General features: G+C 39.7%; 2 protein-coding genes and 1 non-coding gene across 4 annotated transcripts; 1 reads left to right on the forward strand and 2 right to left on the reverse strand.

The window, feature by feature from the left end:
• The first annotated feature begins 3,536 nt into the window (after window positions 1-3,536).
• Window positions 3,537-3,609, forward strand: TRNAA-UGC. Its single transcript has one exon. It is a non-coding gene; the product is annotated as a tRNA-Ala (tRNA).
• A 292-nt stretch (window positions 3,610-3,901) lies between these two features.
• Window positions 3,902-9,023, reverse strand: LOC104430995 (bifunctional 3-dehydroquinate dehydratase/shikimate dehydrogenase, chloroplastic). Of its 2 annotated transcripts, none has more exons than XM_010043696.3 (10): window positions 8,505-9,023; window positions 7,712-7,817; window positions 7,319-7,537; window positions 6,834-7,174; window positions 6,289-6,352; window positions 5,642-5,750; window positions 5,342-5,491; window positions 5,072-5,220; window positions 4,828-4,990; window positions 3,902-4,194 (listed from the first exon to the last, which is right to left on the reverse strand). In XM_010043696.3, exons 1-10 carry the CDS (start codon window positions 8,720-8,722, stop codon window positions 4,151-4,153), a joined length of 1,563 nt encoding a protein of 520 aa, XP_010041998.2. In that variant the 5' UTR covers window positions 8,723-9,023; the 3' UTR covers window positions 3,902-4,150. The 2 variants fall into 2 exon arrangements, with proteins under 2 accessions (XP_010041998.2, XP_010042005.2); XM_010043703.3 differs by having other exon boundaries at window positions 4,158-4,282; window positions 8,505-8,801.
• Window positions 9,024-13,909: 4,886 nt separating this feature from the next.
• Window positions 13,910-20,267, reverse strand: LOC104435014 (FRIGIDA-like protein 5). The gene is made up of 6 exons (XM_039309465.1): window positions 18,787-20,267; window positions 17,836-18,011; window positions 17,319-17,739; window positions 15,998-16,486; window positions 15,101-15,276; window positions 13,910-15,007 (listed from the first exon to the last, which is right to left on the reverse strand). Exons 1-6 carry the CDS (start codon window positions 20,156-20,158, stop codon window positions 14,354-14,356), a joined length of 3,288 nt encoding a protein of 1,095 aa, XP_039165399.1. The 5' UTR covers window positions 20,159-20,267; the 3' UTR covers window positions 13,910-14,353.
• Window positions 20,268-21,279: the final 1,012 nt, after the last annotated feature.

Below are 21,279 nucleotides of genomic sequence, written 5' to 3' on the forward strand. Positions count from 1 at the left end.
ACAGTTGAATCTACCGAATTAATATCAGTAGGTTGTGGAATTTCGAGGGTTGGTTGCTCAATAGCCTGATTAACAGAAGGGGTACTACGAATAACCAACAATCTAATACTTAATGTGGAAAGTAGAATATCTGAATGATCTTTCTAGGAATAGGTCCATGAAGTGACTACTTTCACTAATCAAGTCATTCTCAATAAATTTAGCGTTTATTAATTCCACAACTTTGCAGTTCTCCATTGGTTTATACTTGAATTGCTCGGATACCAATTATTAGAAAATTTGCAAAAAAAACCAAGATTTGGATTATCAGGATTGAATGCTGAAACATGTAAAATTTTATATTAACCTCAAACAATTGATGAAGTCGAGAAGAGATAGCGGAGCTTGAATCATGAATAGGCACTTTTAGCTAATTCCCCTCTCAACATTAATGGTGCGTCATCCGATTCTCAAATAATTAGAATAATTAGAATTATTGGAATGATAAGAGGGTTTGGTTTATATAACTTATTTATATTATATGCCCATACAAATCTTAGTAGATATAGTCTTCCATCAAAATTAATCCTAGTGGATATGGGCAATCTCCATAGTTATCATCAATTAGATTTGGATAGTAAATCCTCAATGAAATCTAACATGGGATCACATTAATAAAAATATTATAACAATACGATTTATTCATGTTAGGCAATTAAGATACATTTTCATTATTCTTCCATTTGTCAAATTTTGTGACATAATATACCTCACCACTTCCAATTTTGACACAAGAACGCAATCTTTCTAGTTAGGCCATCACATGAGCATAGCACATGTCAAATTGGGTCACAAGGAAATATTATGGGCTTGGCCAAGTTTCTCTCTCCTGCTAGCTTAGTTCAATTAATTTAATGAAACTCTAAGCCCCTGCTTAACTTGTTTAATATTTGTTTGATTTTAAAGCAATTTTTTTTTTATTAGGGGGTGGGGTTGACTCCTAATTTTCATATTCAATGGGGTTAGCAAAATTTAGGTACCAACAATAATAAGATACAACTCTTTATCAATTTGGATTAGACTAAATTTAGTATTTCACAGCTGTTTTTAAGTGCCAGAATTTGCTAAAAGCAGCTTTATTATACCCTTTCTGGATTGTAGAAGAAATATCAGACAAAGTGTAAAAGCAAAATGTTATACTTTCGAAAATGGCCTTTAATGCTTTGTAGAGTGACATCCTCATGGTCAAAGAATGTTAGACCAACGACTACTTGACTAGGCAAAACTTCTAGGCTACGTTTGGTTGTCCAAACATTTTTGTTGGATAGTATAATGATAGGATAGAATTTTAAATATCACATCCAATTTTTGTTGATATCCAGATATAGTATTGATTTAGATAAATATTATTAAAATGAGTGTTTCATTTGTAAGATTAAAATTAAAAATATACTGTGGAAGCTGTAAAAACTATTCGGCCTTTGACAATTTCCATTTGTGTCGGACACCGCTCTTCTTCGTGACCTTGAGGACGATGCCTCTCCTTCATCATCGCAAGAACTTAGTCTTCAATATGATCATCAGCCGAGGTAAAAAAAACTTAAACTCTCATCAAGAAAAATTCCACACTATTTCTGCCACTTATGACTGAAATGGAACCCATGAGCTCTAGCGCTGCTTTTCCCAACAACTGACAGCGGGAAGTAGGTTGTTGTCAATGGGAGGAGTAGTGGCTATTGAAGTCTACTCAGGCCATTGTGGTGAGTCCCACCTCGTCAACGCATTGATAAAGGCTTCTCTAGGTAGCTTTGTGGTGCTCTTGCTTTAGTTTTGTGGTGGCCATTTTAGTGAGAGAAATCGAAACTAGAGAGAGATGATAGGTAAAAGAGAGGAAGAGCAATTAGAGAGCGCAAAATTGGGAAAAGAACATGTGATTTATTAGTTTTCCAAATTTCACATATCTTATTCAGATTTATTCCATCCCCCAAGTGAGATTTTTTAATCTGCGCTCTATCCAAGCTATAACTAGATTTTGCATTATTTCAAACACAAATAGGACACAAATTATTCTATTCACAGTTTTATTTAGCCCACCAAATGCGACCCTAATGGCTATTTTCAAGCTTGGAAGTCTTAAAAACATATGAAGTGGTTGGTGGTATATAAGAAGCTTGCAAACAACTCTATCTTTGTCATGTTAAAATCTCTTGCTTTTCTTTGTTAAAAAATTGGATGGTTTCTTATTATAAATCTCTATAAAGGTTGCAAAGTTTGTAACATAAAAATTGAGTGATATGGTGTTGTAAGAGGTGCTCGAATTAATAGAAACAACTCCATAAGTTTCAAGTGGAAGCAACATATTGTGTACAAACTATATTATCTCAAGCATTACATAATGGATTTCGGCCTTTGTTGAGGTTTTTAGAATTGGGAGAATGGTGTGGGCTAGGTGGAAAAGTTGAACCACTATATAAATCCACTTCACATTTCTTCTATCTATTTGCCTTTTCAATTTATGTTTGATAATTCTCTAATTCTACATAAGTGCACATGTTTTTACAATAATGGTGCACCTTCTACACATTGTCCATCACTTATTTGTGAAAAAATCTCAAGTTTAGTTTTTTTTTTTTTTTTTTTTTTGTTTGGAAAAAATTACTTTGGCGAAAATGTGTCACAGATTACCGATCTAGGAATTTTTGTGAGATGAAAATTTTGAAATAAATGTGTTGTGAGAGTATTAGTTTAGGATTTTAAGTGGAAAAGCATAGACCCCATATGTCTGATAAGCATCTTAGGGCATACTATATGCGGAGCCTAGCTCTACTTTAAGCCCAATTGATCTTTTGGGCCCGAATGTGGTAAATGGGCTGTCAATTTATAGAATCTCCATAGTTTTAGTTTTTATTAGATTTTTCTTAGTGTTCTCCTCCATATAATAAGCAAGTGGATCCACTGGCCAAGGCCTTTATTCCCAAAATATATAACACAACATAATAATTATATGCAGAATTAAACGAATTCGTGAAATGTTTTCTCGTAAGCTCTATTCATAAAATTGATAAGCAATTTTTGGTAGATTTTAACCCATATTTTCTTGAAATTGATCATTACAATTTGTTTGACTAAACATGGTATAAAATTTTGAACTATATATATATCATATTAGTCTTCAATTGCGTGTTCAGATTATATTTGACCTACTCTCTAGCTTGCTTAGTCACCTCAGATTCCTTTTATTTTCACATAAGTAAACTTAAGCTGACAATAATTCGATTGAAAATAATTACATAGGTTATTATTAATATAATCCCATCGTTATGATAAAAAATATTACTCATAAGTAACCATTTTATTCCAAGCTTATTAATTGAATAAAAAAAGAAGACGTTTCAACGCTTCACAAAACTAACCGAAATTGATTATTTAAAGTAAATACATAGAAAAACAACCACCTAGTTAACTATTTTACTCCAAGCTTACTAATTGAAGGCAAAAACTCCCTGACAAACCTTTTAAAAGTATTTTATATAAAAAATTGGGATATGGTCATAAGAGGGGATGTAGCTCACATGGTAGAGCGCTCGCTTTGCATGCGAGAGGTACGGGGTTCGATACCCCGCATCTCCATCCTTTTTAGTCGAACCATCACCATTTGATTTCCTTTTTTCTTTTTTCTAGTACATTTGCTCGCAGTGACCACAAAAATTTCCATCAAACCAAACTAGAAAGATTGGACTGAACAAAGAAATCTCGAGTGAAATTTCGCAGTCGATTACCCATAATTTAGCTTTGTGGGGATGTTATGTTGTACTGATGTGTTGTGGTTCGTTTTGATCGAACTCTTTAGCCCCGGTTTGGTTGGTTTTGTGCGTGTAGCATCACTGCAACATACTCTCAGCCATATGGCTTCGTATGTCTTGCCGGAGAAAGAATAATCATCATTCAAATTGTGTTGAGAACAGCTTTAAACTTTGGATATTCCATCACCAATTGGAGTAGCACAGGGAAGAACGTCGATACAACGGAATGAATTCACTCGAACAGATGACACCAATTTAAATTACTTCAACTGTTTTATTTTTTCTCCCCGCTGAGCTAGAGCTATTTTGGCGAACAGTCAAACGAGGACATGATGTTGTCATTGTAGCATCGCCGTTGTCGCAGCTGTTCAGAACTTGGCCAAAACTATCTCCCTCATGAACTCCTTGGGTGCTGCAAGACAGAAGGAATCATTGTGGTTCTCGTCGTGTCCATCGTGAATCAGATGCGGGCGGTCTATATTTGTGATCTTAATAGAGTTCTGCGTATTGGAGCAATCTCGTGATGTTTATGTCGAGCGAAAGTGGGAAAGATGCATGGCTTAATCATAAATTAAGTACACTAGGAAGCTTTCACCAATCCAAGACGAACTTGGAATTTTCTTCTGGCAATTCCAGCAAAACTGAGAGGACTAGAGATTGCCACACGATAAGCTAGTCTGAAACAGAAATCAGCTGCCTACATGATGGTTTGATGCCGAATTAGATTTGAAACAGCAGTACTCAAAATCCAGTTTTGATCACACAAATGTCAGAGACTTTTCGACCAATCCTTCCTAATTCTAGCTTCGTGCCACCAATTTGGTAAAGGAAAAGAAAGCAGACCTGACTACTACAAGACTGATGAATTCTCAGTGAAGCAGAAATTCGATCTTGTTCATTCGGTGAAACTACGATGTCTTTTTGGTGAATTAGGCATGTCAAAATTTTCAGTCTTTTTCTTACTATATCCGGGAAAGAAAGGCAATATGCATCAGAGAAAGAAAAAATGCATTGTGTAAGCAAAGAGAGAAAACTGAAGAGGTACCTTCTCCTCCGGTAAAGAGATTGAACTGGCCTATGGCCTGCCTGAGGAACATTTCAACTCCACTCACAGTAATTGCTCCGGCAGCCTCGGCTTCCTTTAGTAGAGTGGTCTTTCTTGGTGTATACACAGCATCGAAGACAAGCTGGAAAACCCCCAAACTCGCCTAAAAAACACAAAAGCATCTTCAGCTACAACAAGCAAACTATCTCTTTTGTGATGAAGGGATTTACTTCAGGTATGGGACCTCAGAAACCGGTATTCGGTCCTTGTTTGGATGCATTCCGATCGGTGTCGCATTAGCAAGAATTGACCCTTTCTCCGGCTGGAAATAAGGTAAATCCCCAAAAGGCCTAGCTTCGCCAGAAACAGCATGAGCAAGCATCTTTGCCCTTTCTATTAACATGAAACACCACAGTATTAGGTGGAAGTATTTATTATCCAATTCAAGAACAATTATCTATGAACAATCACAAGTCAATTCATGCTAAATCAAAATAATTCCAAGTCTGCATACCAAAATCGATGTCAAAAATAATGATCCGAGCTCCTCTGGTTTTAGCACCAAAAGCCAAAGCTCGTCCTGCACCTCCAGCGCCAGCTAGCACAAACTCTTTGCCCGCCAGTGGAGAAACCAAAGACTTTTCACCATTAATGCATCGACATTCTGCAAGAACTCAATGAACATCTACTGATAGGTCAATTTTCTTAAACTGTGAAGTTTATCACTATTCAACAGGCAGAAGCAATAAGAAATTCTGCTTCTTGACCCTTCCTCAACAAGGCTTCGATTGATATGCGCTGAAACAATAAGTACCTTGCAGAGCATCTTCCATGGCAGTTACTGAAGCCTCACAATCTGTGTTATACCCGATTAATTTCCGATCGCTAGGCCTCCTTACTATAGTGTTAACAGCACCAATGGTCTGATGAGAGATAATAATTTGGGGGATAGTCAATACATCAACATATTTGGATCGTGATTGAGACCACACATCAGGAAGAGAGAATCAATCAAAAATACATCAGGGTAAATAAACCTGCATATTTATGGCAATTGCAGTGCAGTCATTTGAGATAAAATGAATGAAGTTCTGTAGCTTACTTGCTTAAAAGGAAGTAAGAAGTGCGAGAGAGGCTCTATTTGTGTGGTATGAGCATGCAGATTGCAGTTTTTTGCATCACTTATATTGCAGAGAACTCATTTGCTACTAAAAGTTGGATAAAATTTAGGAAATAAAAACAACCTGGGGACTATCAAATGTTCTCCTTTTAAGGATTTAGATTATAGTCAAAATGAACCAGGCTGAGTCAGTGAAGATTAATGTTGCTTTTTTTCATGAAAGGGGGGAAAACAAAAATGATCTAATATGTGTTGATCTGCTATGAGCAAAACAAGTTTAGAGATGGAAAGAACCAGACAATCATGTCGTCAAAAATTGGGCAATAGGAAGAGAAGCTCACCTGAGCGAGTGGATGTACTTCATCACAAAACTGAATGACAGCTTCTTTGTATGGAAACCCCACACTGTGGTTCACAACTAAGAGAAATTCATGTCTACATCAAAACAAAAGGACTCGAACAGACCAGCAAATAAAAAAAAAAAAAAAAGACTAATTATACAGACAAATTTTACTTAATGAGGTCCTCACAGTGAAGTAAACTCGAGAGATCAGAAGCCAAGGCTAAAAAAATGAGTAGATATGCATTATTTGACTTCTCGCAAGCTGTTGTACTGGAAATGGATTCAAAACGAAAGGAACTTGTTCAAAGAGATGGGAAAGTGTAGGTAGAGACTAGCCAGATTGCAGGAGATGGAGTGAAGCTTGTATATGTTTATATATGCTATAGAGGAGTCGGTTGAGTAAGAGACTATGATGTACCGACTTAATCAATGAGAAAGAATTAAATGTACTGGAACCACCAATTTGAATAATGAGATACTGGCAGTAACTGGAAGCATAAAGCAGTACAAAATGATTACTGAATGTTAAGTGCACAGACATACCTAAAACCAGCGAAGTCAGGGGTAGAGTATACTTCGAAGAATTCTTTAAGATTGTCAACGAACATTGGGACATAAAGTCCATTGAAATTCATATGTCTGAACGTAGGGTTATGCAAAATTGGACCTTTGCTGTGGCCAACTGGTTTTGAGATGAGGCCGAAAACTGTTGTATCTGAATTGATGTGCTCAACTTTGTACACTTTTCTTAGGCTTTCCAGAGTAGGAAGACCGGGAACTGCCATTCCTTCTATTGAGCCATAGACTAAAGTACTGCCAAATTTGGGACTCAACAATTGGCTGATAAGACCCCTTTCTCCAACAGCATATGCAACTACTGGCATCTGCATGTAGGAGTAAGAACTTATCCACATCTCAACTTGAAATCTGTTAAACTTATGTGTGAATTAAACCAAGAATCTGGCTTTTTGGCTGCTTATCCAAAAAAAAGGAATAAGTTAACTGCAGTATTTGCATGTGGTTCCTACCTGGCTATAAGACAGTAAATGAAAAAGTATGGCCAGTTCTGTGATGTTACTTGCACTAGTGACAATTTTGATAATATCTGCACCAGTAGCTTTCATATGGGTAGCAAGATTGCTAAGTTCTTCTTTTGAAGGGGTCACGCCATCCAAAAAGCATGAAACTATCACTTTGGTACCTCCACAATGCAACTTATTCTGCTTACTCATAAGTTCAGCAGCAACCTGAAGATTCATAACACAAATTCAGATGAAATTGTCAAGTCGATTGATTGGAAATGGACATAAAATTGGAGTGCTTTTCAAGAGTCATTTTGCATGTCATTACACCGAAATGTTCTGAAGCACCATTCATAAGAAGTAAATTTTAAAAAAGGGTTGTGGAATACTATTTGATACCTTGAGCTCGAAATCGGCATAATCAGCACCTAATTTTAGAGCAGAACGAAGTGCTTCCAACCGGGCTGTCTCGTCACCTTCATAGAGCCCCCCTTCGCATTTAGGCCTGCGGGGGTAAGTTCATTAGATATTCATAAATTACTCACATAGTACTTGTTCAGTTCCATCAACAGTGAAAGGAGAGGTACGCAAGGAGCAGAACCATTTCATTGTTTTCTCTGCTCTTTCTGCTCCAAACAAACCATCAAAAGATTTTCTTTTTCAACGCACATAATTTGCAGAATTTACAGGAAGTTAATTGACCTATGGAAAAAGCAGGGACTAATCTTTTGACCTATGCATAATTAATAATTATGCCGGTGTCAACACTCATGCACTGATTTCTGCAGCAGATAACTACAATATCTGGAATTCAAGATATGAGAAGCTCTCTTTTCCATTCCAAGGACTTTGATTTTTAATTATTCTCAATGAGAAAACTCCACTGGAAGTTCTAGACCTCATAGAAGTGCGGAAGTCCCAAACTTTTTCAGGAAAAGTGCAGTAAAGTCCTTTCCTTGTGAATTGGCTACGTGGCAGCCCTGGAAGTGCCAACCTGGCAGCCTGAGTTTGGAGAAAGGAGAAACGACAACCCGAAAGCTTTGAAATTAACAGGACTTTTGCACCAATTGATAAGTGTATGCCTGAATGCCTTGATGCAACGTTTAGGTCCACCGGCGAATGAAGAAATCTAAAATCTGTATGTTGAACTGATAATATGCATAAAACCTGGCCTTAGCAGAAACATGCGTACCTGTAAACAATGATAACCGGTAACGGCTTGCTCTTGAGGATGATTTCAAGATCCTGGTGAGCCTGAAATTGCTTGATGCAATCCAGCCTGACCTCAACTACGTCTGCACCTTGTGCCTTCGCCTTGTGCATTTCTTCAACCACTTGGTCAACAGATTCACCCATTACGGGTGCACAAACCATGGTCAGGCCAACACTGGAGAGGGAGAGGCTGCCCATTTCGATGGATTAATCAAGAATTACAAAACTCCGGCCGCCGCCCCCAGTGCCGAAACGAGAATGCTAGTCCCGGAATCAGGAAATGCTGCACAGCTGCAGGTGAATAAGGACCGTCTGCTGTGCACGAAAGACCTTTATCACAGGATGGCCCTTTTAAGGTGGAAAAAGGTAAATCAGACCAGACCTTTCCTTATACAAATACCACCTCCACCACATGGGTTCAAAAGGTGTATACACTACAAACGCATGTATTGACAAATGGGATTTTCCTGTCTTTCAATGGCAAGAAAGTTCGTTCAGGCAGGTAAATTAGGAGGTCAATAAATGCCTCTGACTAAATGATAGGTTTGCCAAAATCTAAGAGGGACTTAGCAAATGGATTGGACCAGTGACACACAAGATATTCTCAGATAAGGTTTGTTGGGGGCTTAGTGCAGCAGACGTCAGAAGACTAATCATTAAGAAAGAGGAGTTGAATTTGAATATTAAGAAAGCAACAGAAGAGGAAACGTGACGATTTCCTTGGCCCTTTTGGACCGTGAATGGACCCTGGACGGAACATGAATCAGCCGAATCAGTGCAGTGGAATCGGATCGCGAATATTGCAGAAGAATCAACATAAATTTTTCCCAACTTTGACATCTAATGCCACATACATTGTTTCTTCTTAATTTTCTCTCGACCCTAAATTTGTCAACTTTATTGTAAAAAATTAAGGATGATTATCCAAAAAGTCTGAGATTTATTACACACGTGCCAATCTACTCCTACACTTTTGAATTTGGCTAATTTAATCTTTAGTCTTTTGGCATTTTATCAATATAGTCAATCCGGATAATTTTGGCTAGGAATTACTTATATGAACGTCGGTCGTTTTATGTGACACGCCTGGGGCGTTGATGTAGATAATTTCAATTTATTTATATATGTTTATTTATTCATTTTCTTCTCTTTTCCTTTATTTCTTTTTCTTTTCACTATGGGCGACGTGGGTCACCGAAGCTTGCCGGCCACTAGGCAAGGGCTGCAAAGCCCTCGCTTGTGATGGCCTAGCCCACATTTGGGCAAGGTTTCAGTTGGGAAGCGTTGGAGACCATCACCAACCACAACAAATGAAAAAATGAAAAGAGAAGTAAAGAAAAAAGGAAAAGGAAAAAGGAAAAAGAAATATAAAATTTGGAAAATAATCAATGCCAATACTGGCTGTCACTTAGGACGATCGGTATTTATGTCAGTAGTTTGGATGAATTACATTGACAAATTGTCAAAAAGGTTTAGAGTCATAAGATTTGGGAATGAATTAGCACAAGTGCAATGAATTTGGAAATCTTTTGGTAATTCTTCTAAAAAAATGGCAATGCTCTTCCCGAGCTTTGGATCTGGATGTTGTCAAATATCTGTAGAGCTAGCCGCTACACCGAACTTGATAGTATAGACAGAGCCGTGTTACGATTGAAACCTCGACATTTGGTCCCCTGCCCGAAGTGCTAGGAGGACGCAGACCGCAGCTCCTAGGATTAGCATGACCCACTTGTTGAGTTGAAGACGAAACTCATTGTTTCTTTAATCAACATGTTGAACGGGCAATGGATAAGGACAGTTCCTTGATTAATTTTTTGGCTGGTGATTATCAAAAGACTAGTTTATTCTCGCGGGAGTTGGTGGGGTTGGTGAGACGTGAGAGAATAACGGGGCAGGCAGGACCTGGTGGATCCTCTCTCCACGTCATCCTTGCCTGCAATGTTCCCACCCCCAATATCATATTATCAGCTCCGTTCGGTGAATATCGAATTGATTTTAATGTCTGTGTTGTGTCTCTCTCGATTGATTTGAACTGTTCAGCTATGGGAAATGTAGGAGTGATCCGTCCCGATCCGATTCTCGATTTCACGTCTCTCTCAATTGATGATTTGAACTGTTCAGCTATGGAAAAATGTAGGAGTAATGGGTTTTTGGTCAGTCCGGGAACTGGTCCACGAGGACCAGTTTTCCAAATTGGGAATAAGGGACCAGATCGGGAACCAAACTGAACCGGTCTAATCCAATGAAATCGGTCCTTTCTTCTTTTTTTAATTCCCATTGCTTGATGCTATATGTTATGAATATATAAAAAAACAAAGCTGGTTACTTTTATTTTTTTGAAGAAATAATAATAAAAAAAAGTATATATAATTGGTCTGGTTCCTCTTTGAAATTGAAAACGGACCTTTTGGACACCAATTCGACTTTTAGGAATTGAGAACCGGACAGACATTTATAAAAATCGAACCAACTTGGCTGGTTCGATCTGGACCGGATGATTCAGGCAGTCTGTTTTGCACGACCACGTGGGAAATGATTTCTATTACGGCTCTGATTGGATCCATCCGTTTCTTCGGTACGGCTGACAGGACATTGAAGACGTTGCCCTTGCCCCTTGGCTAAATGCCAATCGAGTTTGGAGTGATTTCACTTTCACTTGTCGTTGCCACTAAATACGCGGCTTTCCTAAACGACGCACTTGACGGACGGCCACGGAATTTAAGGGATTGGAATTTTGTGGAATTGGAATCCAAAAAAGGGAAGAAGTCATTTTCCTCCCACCTTCATTTGATAGAGTTGCACATGCTTATTGAAGGACGCGTTTATTTGGACTTAAATTAGAGGGCAAAAAGATCCCACTAATTCATAATTTTAAAAATTATAAAAAAAAATTATATGTAAATTTACATGTCAATTTTTAGTGTCGTGAAAAGTTTGAGGAGTTGGGGATTTAAAAGTCAAAATGCGTAAACCGCATAATTGACATTAAATAAAAAGTAAAATATAAAAGTCATTCAGATATATGCTCTAAATTAATTAATTTTTTTTTATGGGAATGAGTGTTTCCCTATTTAAAATAGAGAAAATTAAGGAAGAGACGCATTCTATCTTTATAGGAAAAAAAATGAATATAACATTCAAAGTTCAAAGCTATTGCACCTCCCCTTTTGCAACTACTACTTAAAAAGTACCCCCCCCCCAAAAAAAGAAAAAAAAAAAAAAAATTCAAATGGTTGACTGAGCCAACCTTTTGAATTTGATGTTGGATTGAAATACCATTTCAACTTGCTACTATTTTATTACTTAACTTATTCATTTCATATATGTCTTATAAAAAATTGCCCTTAATTAGATTTTGGTGATCAATGACTGGGTAGGAAGCATTCATCTCTTAATATGTTCGTTTATAATTTGCACCAACAAGAACTAAAGGCCTTGGATAAAATTAATCTTTTCACCTTAAAATGAAATTTATAATGTAACAATTAAATTCTAATAAGTGAAATTCATTAAAAAAATAAAATTAAAACTAGTTCACTCCGTAAAATCATTACAATTGCACTCTTTAGTGCTTTCATCTCAGTCAATAAACAAGAAAAGTAGGTTTTTATTATTTCACTTTATTAATGGTGATTCATTGCATGCTATGCTTCCTTGTATGTTAAGACAAGAAATATCAATCAAAATTCTCTGAATTACCTCTAAATTTGGAGTGTGCCTACGAATGTTGGTTCCCAAATGCAATTTCTGTTTTAAGTCTCGGATCAACTCCACCTTTTCCTCTGTCCTTCCAAAGAAGGAGGAGAATTACAAGATTTGACTCCCCATATCTATGAAGACAAGCCAGCAAATACACGCGGGCCTGTTTTTGTGGTTTTCCAGTGATGGCATTCGGTAGAGAAGTTCAATTGAGTTTCTACGGTATTTCCACTTCCTTCTGGTTTTTTCTATGTAGTTACGTGAAGCCCCCTTCGTCCACCTACCAAGATAGTAGGTGATGAAAGCTTTGAATTCCAAGTGGTTTTGTCCATGAGTTTAGGCAAACTCAAATGTTTAATATTTGTGCTTACCAAATCTGGTCGCTGAAGTTCACATCCATGTAACAACACTTTGATATCCACCTCAATTTGGAAGCAAGAGAAAAGGGAAATTTTGACATCACCTACCTACTTTCGGATAGCATACATTAGAACCCAAGCCTAAAAAGGTCGCATCATATCTACTTGCAATTTGTTGTAGCCACTCATTCACCCGTCGAATGGCATTGTTGTATTGCCGTACACGACATGTCAAGGGGTAAAATCTGACTTTTTCGACATTTGTATACAATGTCCTTTGTACCTTTGCTTCAAATAAAAAGAAAGAGACAAGTGTACCGAAAAACTTTAAAATTTATTGAGAATATGTAATCGGGTGTTAGAACTTTCAAAATCTTGACACTTGTTAAATCGGTAAAATCAAGTTTCTCTGTTAAGTTCATCCAATTCTACCAATAGAAAGCGTCGACGCGGCCTCTTTTTTTGACCGGTAACATAAACTCAAGTGAACCAATGACCAAAGCGACACTGTTTTGGGCAATTCACCACCAAGTCCCATGGAGCAACAACCAGGTTGGAAACATCCAAATCACCCAACCTGGCTTTGATCAACCCTTTCAACTTCGTTAGGGCCCATCAAGACAACCCTCCCTCCCTCAGTGCGGCAGTGCAGCATCTCGACTCACTGCTTTTTTTGTGTCGGCCTCTCTCTCTGTCTCCCCCCCCTCCGCTGGCCCAAAGCAACCGGTCGTGCATGGTAATATAATGCATAATTTCAATAGTTGGGAACGAGTACAGCGGTGATGGCGATCAGTCTGGTGGTGGTGGTGGTTGTAGTGGTGGACGGGTTCAAGGTCGGTGGTTGGGGATGAGTCCAGAGGTGGTGAAGTACGCAGCTGTCTATGGGGCCTAAATAAGGTCGTGGCGGAGATAACGTTCGGCTCCATAGGGGTTGTCTTCAAGCGCGGGCGTAACTGGCGAGGCAGTAAGTGGTGGTACCGTTTTAAGTCCAGCAACAGCTGTTCGAGGTGACGAGGTCCAGCGATCACAGACAACTGTACTTAGGTTGTTTTCTCCATGAGAAAGAGAATCCGATGTTGTACCAATAAAATTTCAACTTGATATCTTACGACACAATCATCTCAAATTATTTTTCGTCTCACAAAAAGACTAAAACCATACCCACCGCATGACATATCTTATCATGCGACTCACGTATGATAATAAAGGGCAGCATAACAGCATTTGTTATCAACAAAAATATAGAAAGAAATATGAGAAAAACTTCGCAGGATCACCATAAATGTCAACATTCAACAACAAGAATCAGGATATGTATGACATCAAAATCCTGATCCTTTGGATTCCATCCTACATGTCATGAACAGAGGCTCACCTCAAACTTGCAGAACACTTTAGAATCTTCAAATCCGAAGTAAAAATTGCACGTTTCATGACCCTCAGTTGTCATCGTATGACAGCAAGACATTCAGTTTAACTGGAATTTGCCTGAATGCAGAAACTCCGAACCCGGATTTCATTCGTTTGGGCAAGTGGTTCAGCCAAAAGAGCAATACAGAAAATATGGAACGAATAGCGGAACAGAGGATATAATCCTGGTGAAAAAGAAGAATGTTCTTGAAACAGCTACTGTTTTTGCTCCGCAAAGGGTTTTGCCCAACTCTTGCTTCTCCATGTCTTTGGGTCCATAAAACCATAAATAGACTGATGAATAAAGAGCAGAAAATGAATTTACATGATGGATGAGATCATGAGACCAGACCGGAAAAACTTACCATCTAGGACCACTGTAAGCAGCCCTTGGACCAGCCAAACGTACCGGCCGACCACCACAGAGAGGCACTGCACAAGTTCTCCCATGGTAATGATCAGTACCACTGAAAGGGTATGGTTTAAAAGGGTAGTCATTCAGGGGGTTTGGCACCCCATAGTATCCAGACGATCTCGCCGAGTATGGGCCCTCCCTTGTCAACCTATGCGTATCGATCGGGTGCCTATTGTAGGACTGCGTCGAACGATGACCACCATTGGGGGGTTCCTTTGGAGTTTGTGGTTGTGGAGCTATCCTCTTACGCTTCTTTCCACGCTTCTTTTGTGGCTGATGGCTTGAACTGGTGGCTGAAGTTGGAGCAGTCGAGGTGGTGACCGTTGAGGGGGCATTACCACATGAGGTGGCAACGTGATCAGAGGTGGCTTGTGCTGGTGATTCCTCCTTTTTGTCCTGCTGCGTCAATACATTCTGTGATCCTGCAGATCGATCAGCTTTGGATTCTGTCAGTTTACCTTCGATCTCAGCCTTTTGCTTTTCTAGCTGTTTGATATAGGCTTCAAAATCCTTGTGTGAGAACTCCGACTCTAGCCTGTATGTTGCTATCCATTTCATTGCAGTTTTCGTAGCACTTAACTTTTTGTTAATAGCCCCAATCTGCAAGCAAAACTAGCATAAGGACCTTAGGAAAGAGTGCAAGCCGAAATATGCAGATCGACTTAAAGCATTACTTCTCATGGTAACATTTACCTGACTGCTAGGCAAGCTGTCTTTTTTCTTGGATATTTCATCTGCTCTTTTCTCCCAATATGCCAAATAATCAGTGAGAAGAGGCACTAGAGGGAACTTGTCCTCCATCTTCAGTGCATTAATGTACTTAATAGCATCAATCCAATGCTTCTTTTCAATAAGATTTCTGATAAAGCCTGGCAAAAAGAAGCAGAAAAATGAGAGAAACAGTCAGATAGAAGCTGCAGATAAAAGCAAAAATATCATAAAAATGAGAGCAGTCAAGCATTTAATTCCTTGAAAACTGTACTGTGGGTTCTAACGAGAGACAAATTCCCAGGCCAATCATATGCATGGAAAATATTCGAAACCTCTGAAATAACGGACATGAAACTTCTGCAACTAATCTCACTAAACGATTATATCCATGCATGTTAAGTAAATCAATACCGCATTTCTCAAAAGCTAATAACATGTAGCTCTGCAGTACTTCCTTTTAATGATTTCATATTCACTTTAAAAATCTCCTTTCATGTAATCACTGATGCAATTTCTCGACTATTTTAACCAGAGATTCTAACAAACCCCAAGGGGTTGCTCAAGTGGAGAGCGGGTTTGTCCTCCTTGATCAAGGCATGGGTTCAAATCACCACACTTGCATTTTCTCTTGAGGCCACCCCAGGAGCACAAACCTGTGTATCTCTAGTAATTACCAAGTGTATGTCGAACAGGGGAACTGCTATACCTAGTGGGGTTGGTCAAAAAGCCCCCCTAGCACCCTGTTGATGAACTAAGAAAACCCTGAGATTCTAGTAACATAACCAGAATATTTAACACAGCTCCCTTGAACTTCTTTCCTGCTAAAAGCAAAACTAGGACACACAGAGAGAAAGGGAGGTAGCGGGAAGGACTCCTTACCAGGTAAAAACTCTGCTAATCCCAGAGATTCACAAGAATCAGGGACCTGTTGAGCCCACTTTGATGCATCCAAGAGTTTAAGAACTTCATTAGCAGCAACTAGAGGAGCCAATTTGAAGGCAGCCAGAAACTGAAGAAAACATATGGTCTCCATATGATCATCATTCCCCGCCTTCAACTCTAGTTTCCAAACAGTACAAAACTGTTTTGCTTCCTGACTTAACTGAGGCCTGATGATAGGTGAAAATCCCTTTAAATGTTCCAATAGTAAAATGCAATGCTTAACGGGGATACCTAACCTAATGAAATCTCTTGAGTTTAATGGATCAGTATATTTCAGTGTGTCGAGAACAAGACTTGCTGGATCTGATGAGGACAGAAGCAAAGCAGATATTTCATCACGAACCAACTCATATTCCACCTCCCTGCTGAGTATCTTTCGCAAAATCTCACCAGTAGGCTTAGAGCAAAGATTCTCAGATGATGCCTCTGGATCATGCAATAGTAGATTTCACATTAAGAGACAGCAAAAGGTATATAATAATTATCAAGCACCTTAAGAAACTGAAACAAAGTTACAACAAAGATAAAGGCTGTTAAAGCACGAGAAGCATAACTACATTGGTTCTCAAAAAGAATTATGAGTGCTCGTATGCTCATAAACAATAAGATTCTGTTTCAGAATATGACAATCCCGTTCATTAGGCTTCCACCATCCATTTTCAGGTACCTGGCTTTTATGGTAGTTAATGCTACAGTAAATACATTTCTCTTAGACAGGTTGGATGATTTGAACTCGAGCACTTTCCGACCAGCTTCCAAAAATTTTCCTATTTTGTTCAGCACAAGTTCCATTAATAGACATTATTGAGAGCGATTTCGGAAACCGTTGAAGAGCAACCTAGGGCACTCATTGAGACTATTAAATATGGCATGCAAATGTAAATTTTCCACTTTCGGTTTCCTTAATATATAATCTTTAAATTTCTGAAGCATCTTGATAAGCATTCTTGCTATTGTCCAGTTACCTTAACCAGCACTGCAAAAGCATTTGCTAACAAGACCCACAATTACATAAAAGAGATGGCATCTACAGTATTTATGCACTTGTCTCCGATCAAGAGCGCCTTGTTGCTAACTCCAAGAGAAGCCAAAAGTCAATCATATCAGCGCTGAATTTCCTCCCGATAAAAACTTAAAATCTGACAAAAGAATTAGGGGCCTATGTACAGCCACTGGATGGCAATAACCACTTCGACTCAAATGTTTGTTAATGGGCGACAAAAAAAGAAAGTTACTCAGACAGTCAGATATGCTATACCTTTATGCGTGATGTGCGATGACTGAGCATTAGAACTGGCACCAGCAAGAGGATTCGATCCAACTTCTGCCAATGCAGCTGTTTGTGGATGCTTGCCTCTATGCTGCAGTGGGGTTGAAGTTTCTGGTGCTGGTTTGACAATAGTCTCACTGGTGATAGCAGAAGTAGTTTTCACAGAGGTAGGGATAGAGGATGGAACAGAAGCAGCTACTATAACAGGGCTATGTAGTTTGCCATCCAGTTCTCTCATTTCGACGCTGCCGATCATTGCAGCTGCTTTTTTTTGCTCCCCATTTTGTTTCTCCATAGAAGTAATGGCTTGCTTTAAATTTTCAGGTGAAATTGTTGACCTGATCTTGTGATCTTCAACGGATCTACCTCCAGCTTTCAGATCAGGAACTCTTCTTTTCATGGCCTGATCCTGTTTGTAAGATGTCATGAACACAAAGATTGCAATTGGCATTAGCCATAAGATGCAAAATTAGGAAATATGGCATACCACCTGAGCAATCTATACCTGAGCTTCAGGAGAGTTATGTCCATTGTGGAGAGTTGCCCCAGCAGCACTTTTGGAGATTCTCATGTATTCTTTCAAGAGCGGTTCCGGTGGAAACTCATCTTCCATCTTGAGAGCATAAATAAAACTTACAGCCAGATTATGTTTCTTCTCTTTCACAAGATTCCGAAGGAAACCTACCATACCAATAGTCAAGTGACTATCTTTATTAGACTGCCTCATTAAATGAACCAACAAAGATACTGCATGTGTAAATATCTCCCCATGCAAAAGTTAACCCGTAGATTGCAAAAAGCTTGAGTTACATAAAAAAGGCATAACAATAACATCAGACTGGTACAAAATAGTTTTGAGATCGAGTGTTTGATAAACTTGTTCGAAGAGATTGGACATATATCTCAGTACTCTCCATAGTGTGAAGGCTGAGGCTGGTAAGATGAGGAAAACCTAACAAAGGGAATGGCCTACATAACGGCAAAGGAATGGTTGAAACCCATAACGTCTTCACAAATGGGGAAAGATAACGAACTATAGAGCTCTAAACCTCGATACCATCATCAAATGAATGATAAATTCTGTTGATAACATCAAAAAGCAACAACAAATTGTCTTCCTTTACTATCAGGTCGACCAGATTGAACAATGGATCAACATCACGTTACTTCATTGAGAATTGAGACCCAGATTTCCAGCTCGACTCTGGCTAAAAAAAGACTGATTCGTTAGTGCAGCTGTGTTTGGGAAAAAGCCTTCCCTGAGTGTGAACTGACTGAAGAGAGTTTGAAGCCCACTATGAACTCAAAATGCATGCTGAAAGTGAAGTGATGGGCACTGCAACGTTTTCCAGTGCTAAATTTTGCTTCAGGTATCAAGAGACAGTTAAGATGCCAATGGACAGCAAACAACAACTGGATTAAGCTATATAAAATGCAAGAGAGGCAAAAGTTATACCTCGAATCTTATCCTTAAGGCCCAGGGCCAGACATAATTCGGGCATATTTCGAAAGTGAGCAATTTTCTCCACGTAATGTAAGATCTCGTCAGTATCGAAAGATGAAGCCAATCCATAAGAAGCCAAAAGCTGTAAGAATCCCAATACTTCCAAGGAATTTTCAGCATCTGCTCTCATTTTAGTTATCCAGGAGAAAGACAATTTCGTCGCCTCACTCTTTACCCGAGGCGTAATAATTGGAGAAATCTTCATCAGCTGCTCCAACAGCAAAATACAGCTCCTCCTAACAACACACTCGTCAAATTCCACATTCCCCTTCTTCAAATGCGGAGGGTAAAACCCTTCCATTGCATCCAGGACAAGTCTCGCTGGGTTAGGACATTTTCTAAGCATCGCCAACAATTCATGTCTTAATTTTTCACCTTCTGTCCAGCGCTCATTTAGGAAAATTTGCAAGTCCTTCCCATCCACTATTGTCTTCAAGCAAGCAGCATCTGGTGATTTGGCCAGTTCTTTCGTATGAATTTCATCGCTCGATTTTTTTATTGCAGGCCTAACAGTATTATTATTCTGTTCCTCACATTCCTTGCTCCTCAAGTCAAGTTCCTTAGACAATTCCTTTACCCTGCTGTCCTTCAATTCGACCTCTCTCATTCTCGCTTCAAGTTCTCTCTTCTGCATCTCAAGCTCCTTAGACCACTCCTGCAACCTCTTCTCCTTCAACCGAGCCTGCTCGACTCGCTCATCGCATTCCTTCTCCATCAACTCTAGATTCTTGATCCTACCCTCGAATTCCTCACTTTTCAACCGCACTTCGTTGAGTTTCCCCTCCAATTTACTCCTGCTAGCCTCGAACGCCTCCCACCCCTCCCTCAATTTCTCGTTCTCCAACTCGATTCCCTTCTCTCTCTCTTCGACCTCTTTCACCCTCTCGTCAATCATCGCGCCCAGCGCGCTACTCGCCTCCTGGAACCGCTTCTCCATCGCCTCGACCCCGCGGAGCCTCTCCTCCATCGCCCTCCTCGCGGCCTCCAACTCCTCCGCGCCCCTCTCGACCTCCGCGAGCCTGCGCTCCGCCTCCGCCCCCCGCCTCGCCGCCATCTCGCCCTCCCTCCTCTCAATCTGCTCGAGCCGCACCTCGAACCCTCTGAAGCACGCCCTGACGGACTCCTCCGCGGCGCGCACCTCCCGCTCGCGCCGCTCGAGCTCGGCCTGCGTGGCCTCGTAGTGGTCCTCGACGTCCTTCCACTGGAGCGACAGCAGCAGGAGCGAGGAGGCCCGCTCCTGGAGGCGCTCCACCGCGTCGCGGAAGCCGCTCCGCTTCACCTCCGCGAGGCGCAGGTCCTTCGACAGCGCCTCGTCGTCGGCCATGGCTACGACCACCGACGACCGAGCGAGCGATCGGGAAACCCTAGCGCGACGAGGAAGACGAAGTGATGTTCGTAAAGAGTGGCGGGCGGTTTCTCTTCTTCTTCTTCTGTTCTCGTCTCTGCTGTCGCGATCTGAGGAGTCGTGCATGCGATGGGGAAAGCGGAAGTGCGTGCGTATTTATAGGGTGTAACGGGCCGACCCGGATTTTTTTTTTTTTTGAAATATAGTAAAATAATAATAAGGAAATAAAGAGAAAAAATTGGAAGGAAGGAGAAATTAGAATCCGAGGAAAGATTTTATTTCCACAATTGGGTTCGGATTCCAAAATTAATTTTGGTAATTTTCTTGCTTGATCTAGAGGCAAAATCGGAATGTCCGATCGGGGGCGGCGGCGGCGGCGGCGGCGAACAGGCGGAATTGATTCCGAACAGGATGTTGCATTCATTAGACACGACTTGAAGCTGAGATCGCACTTGTGCAAAGTGCACGTGGACCGTTGTTGTGTGTCGGATATGGTGGCGCCTTTAGTTTGATTTTGGTTCGGTTCGGCCTAATCCACTTGTTTCGAATGGAGAGAGTAATCTTAAATCTTTTTGAATGCTTGTAGTAACGTCATTAATGTCTTTTGAATACTTGTAGTAACGTCATTAATGAGTTACTTAGTTCATGAGTTACTTAGTTAGATGTGTTGAGCTGTATTGAAGGAGCAATAATTCAATGCGTTGCTCGAAATTTCGCCATTTTGGATCCAGCAAATTTGGAAGGGTATTTATTCATTATTATTAGAGTAGATAGATCATCACAGATCATGGGATTATGTTAAGCACTCAGCTGGAAAGATTAAAAGTGAAGCTAAAATAATTATGATGTTTAGCCATCTCGTGATAATTATCAAATGATTCAATATCAGATATCAACTTAGAGCTTTTCACGAGCATAAAACAATACAAATTTTACGGAAAAAACATAATTGAGGATATTTCGTGCACATCAATGCTGATATAAACTCCATTTCGTGCACGCTAATATTTATGTAAACATCAAGGGAGAAAATATATTATTATAATCAAACTTTTATCGCCTATCATAAAATAAAAATAGTTTTAGAAATCGTATGCCAC

The sequence above is a fragment of the Eucalyptus grandis genome, chromosome 3 (genome assembly GCF_016545825.1).
Source record: "Eucalyptus grandis isolate ANBG69807.140 chromosome 3, ASM1654582v1, whole genome shotgun sequence".
NCBI lineage: Eukaryota > Viridiplantae > Streptophyta > Magnoliopsida > Myrtales > Myrtaceae > Eucalyptus > Eucalyptus grandis.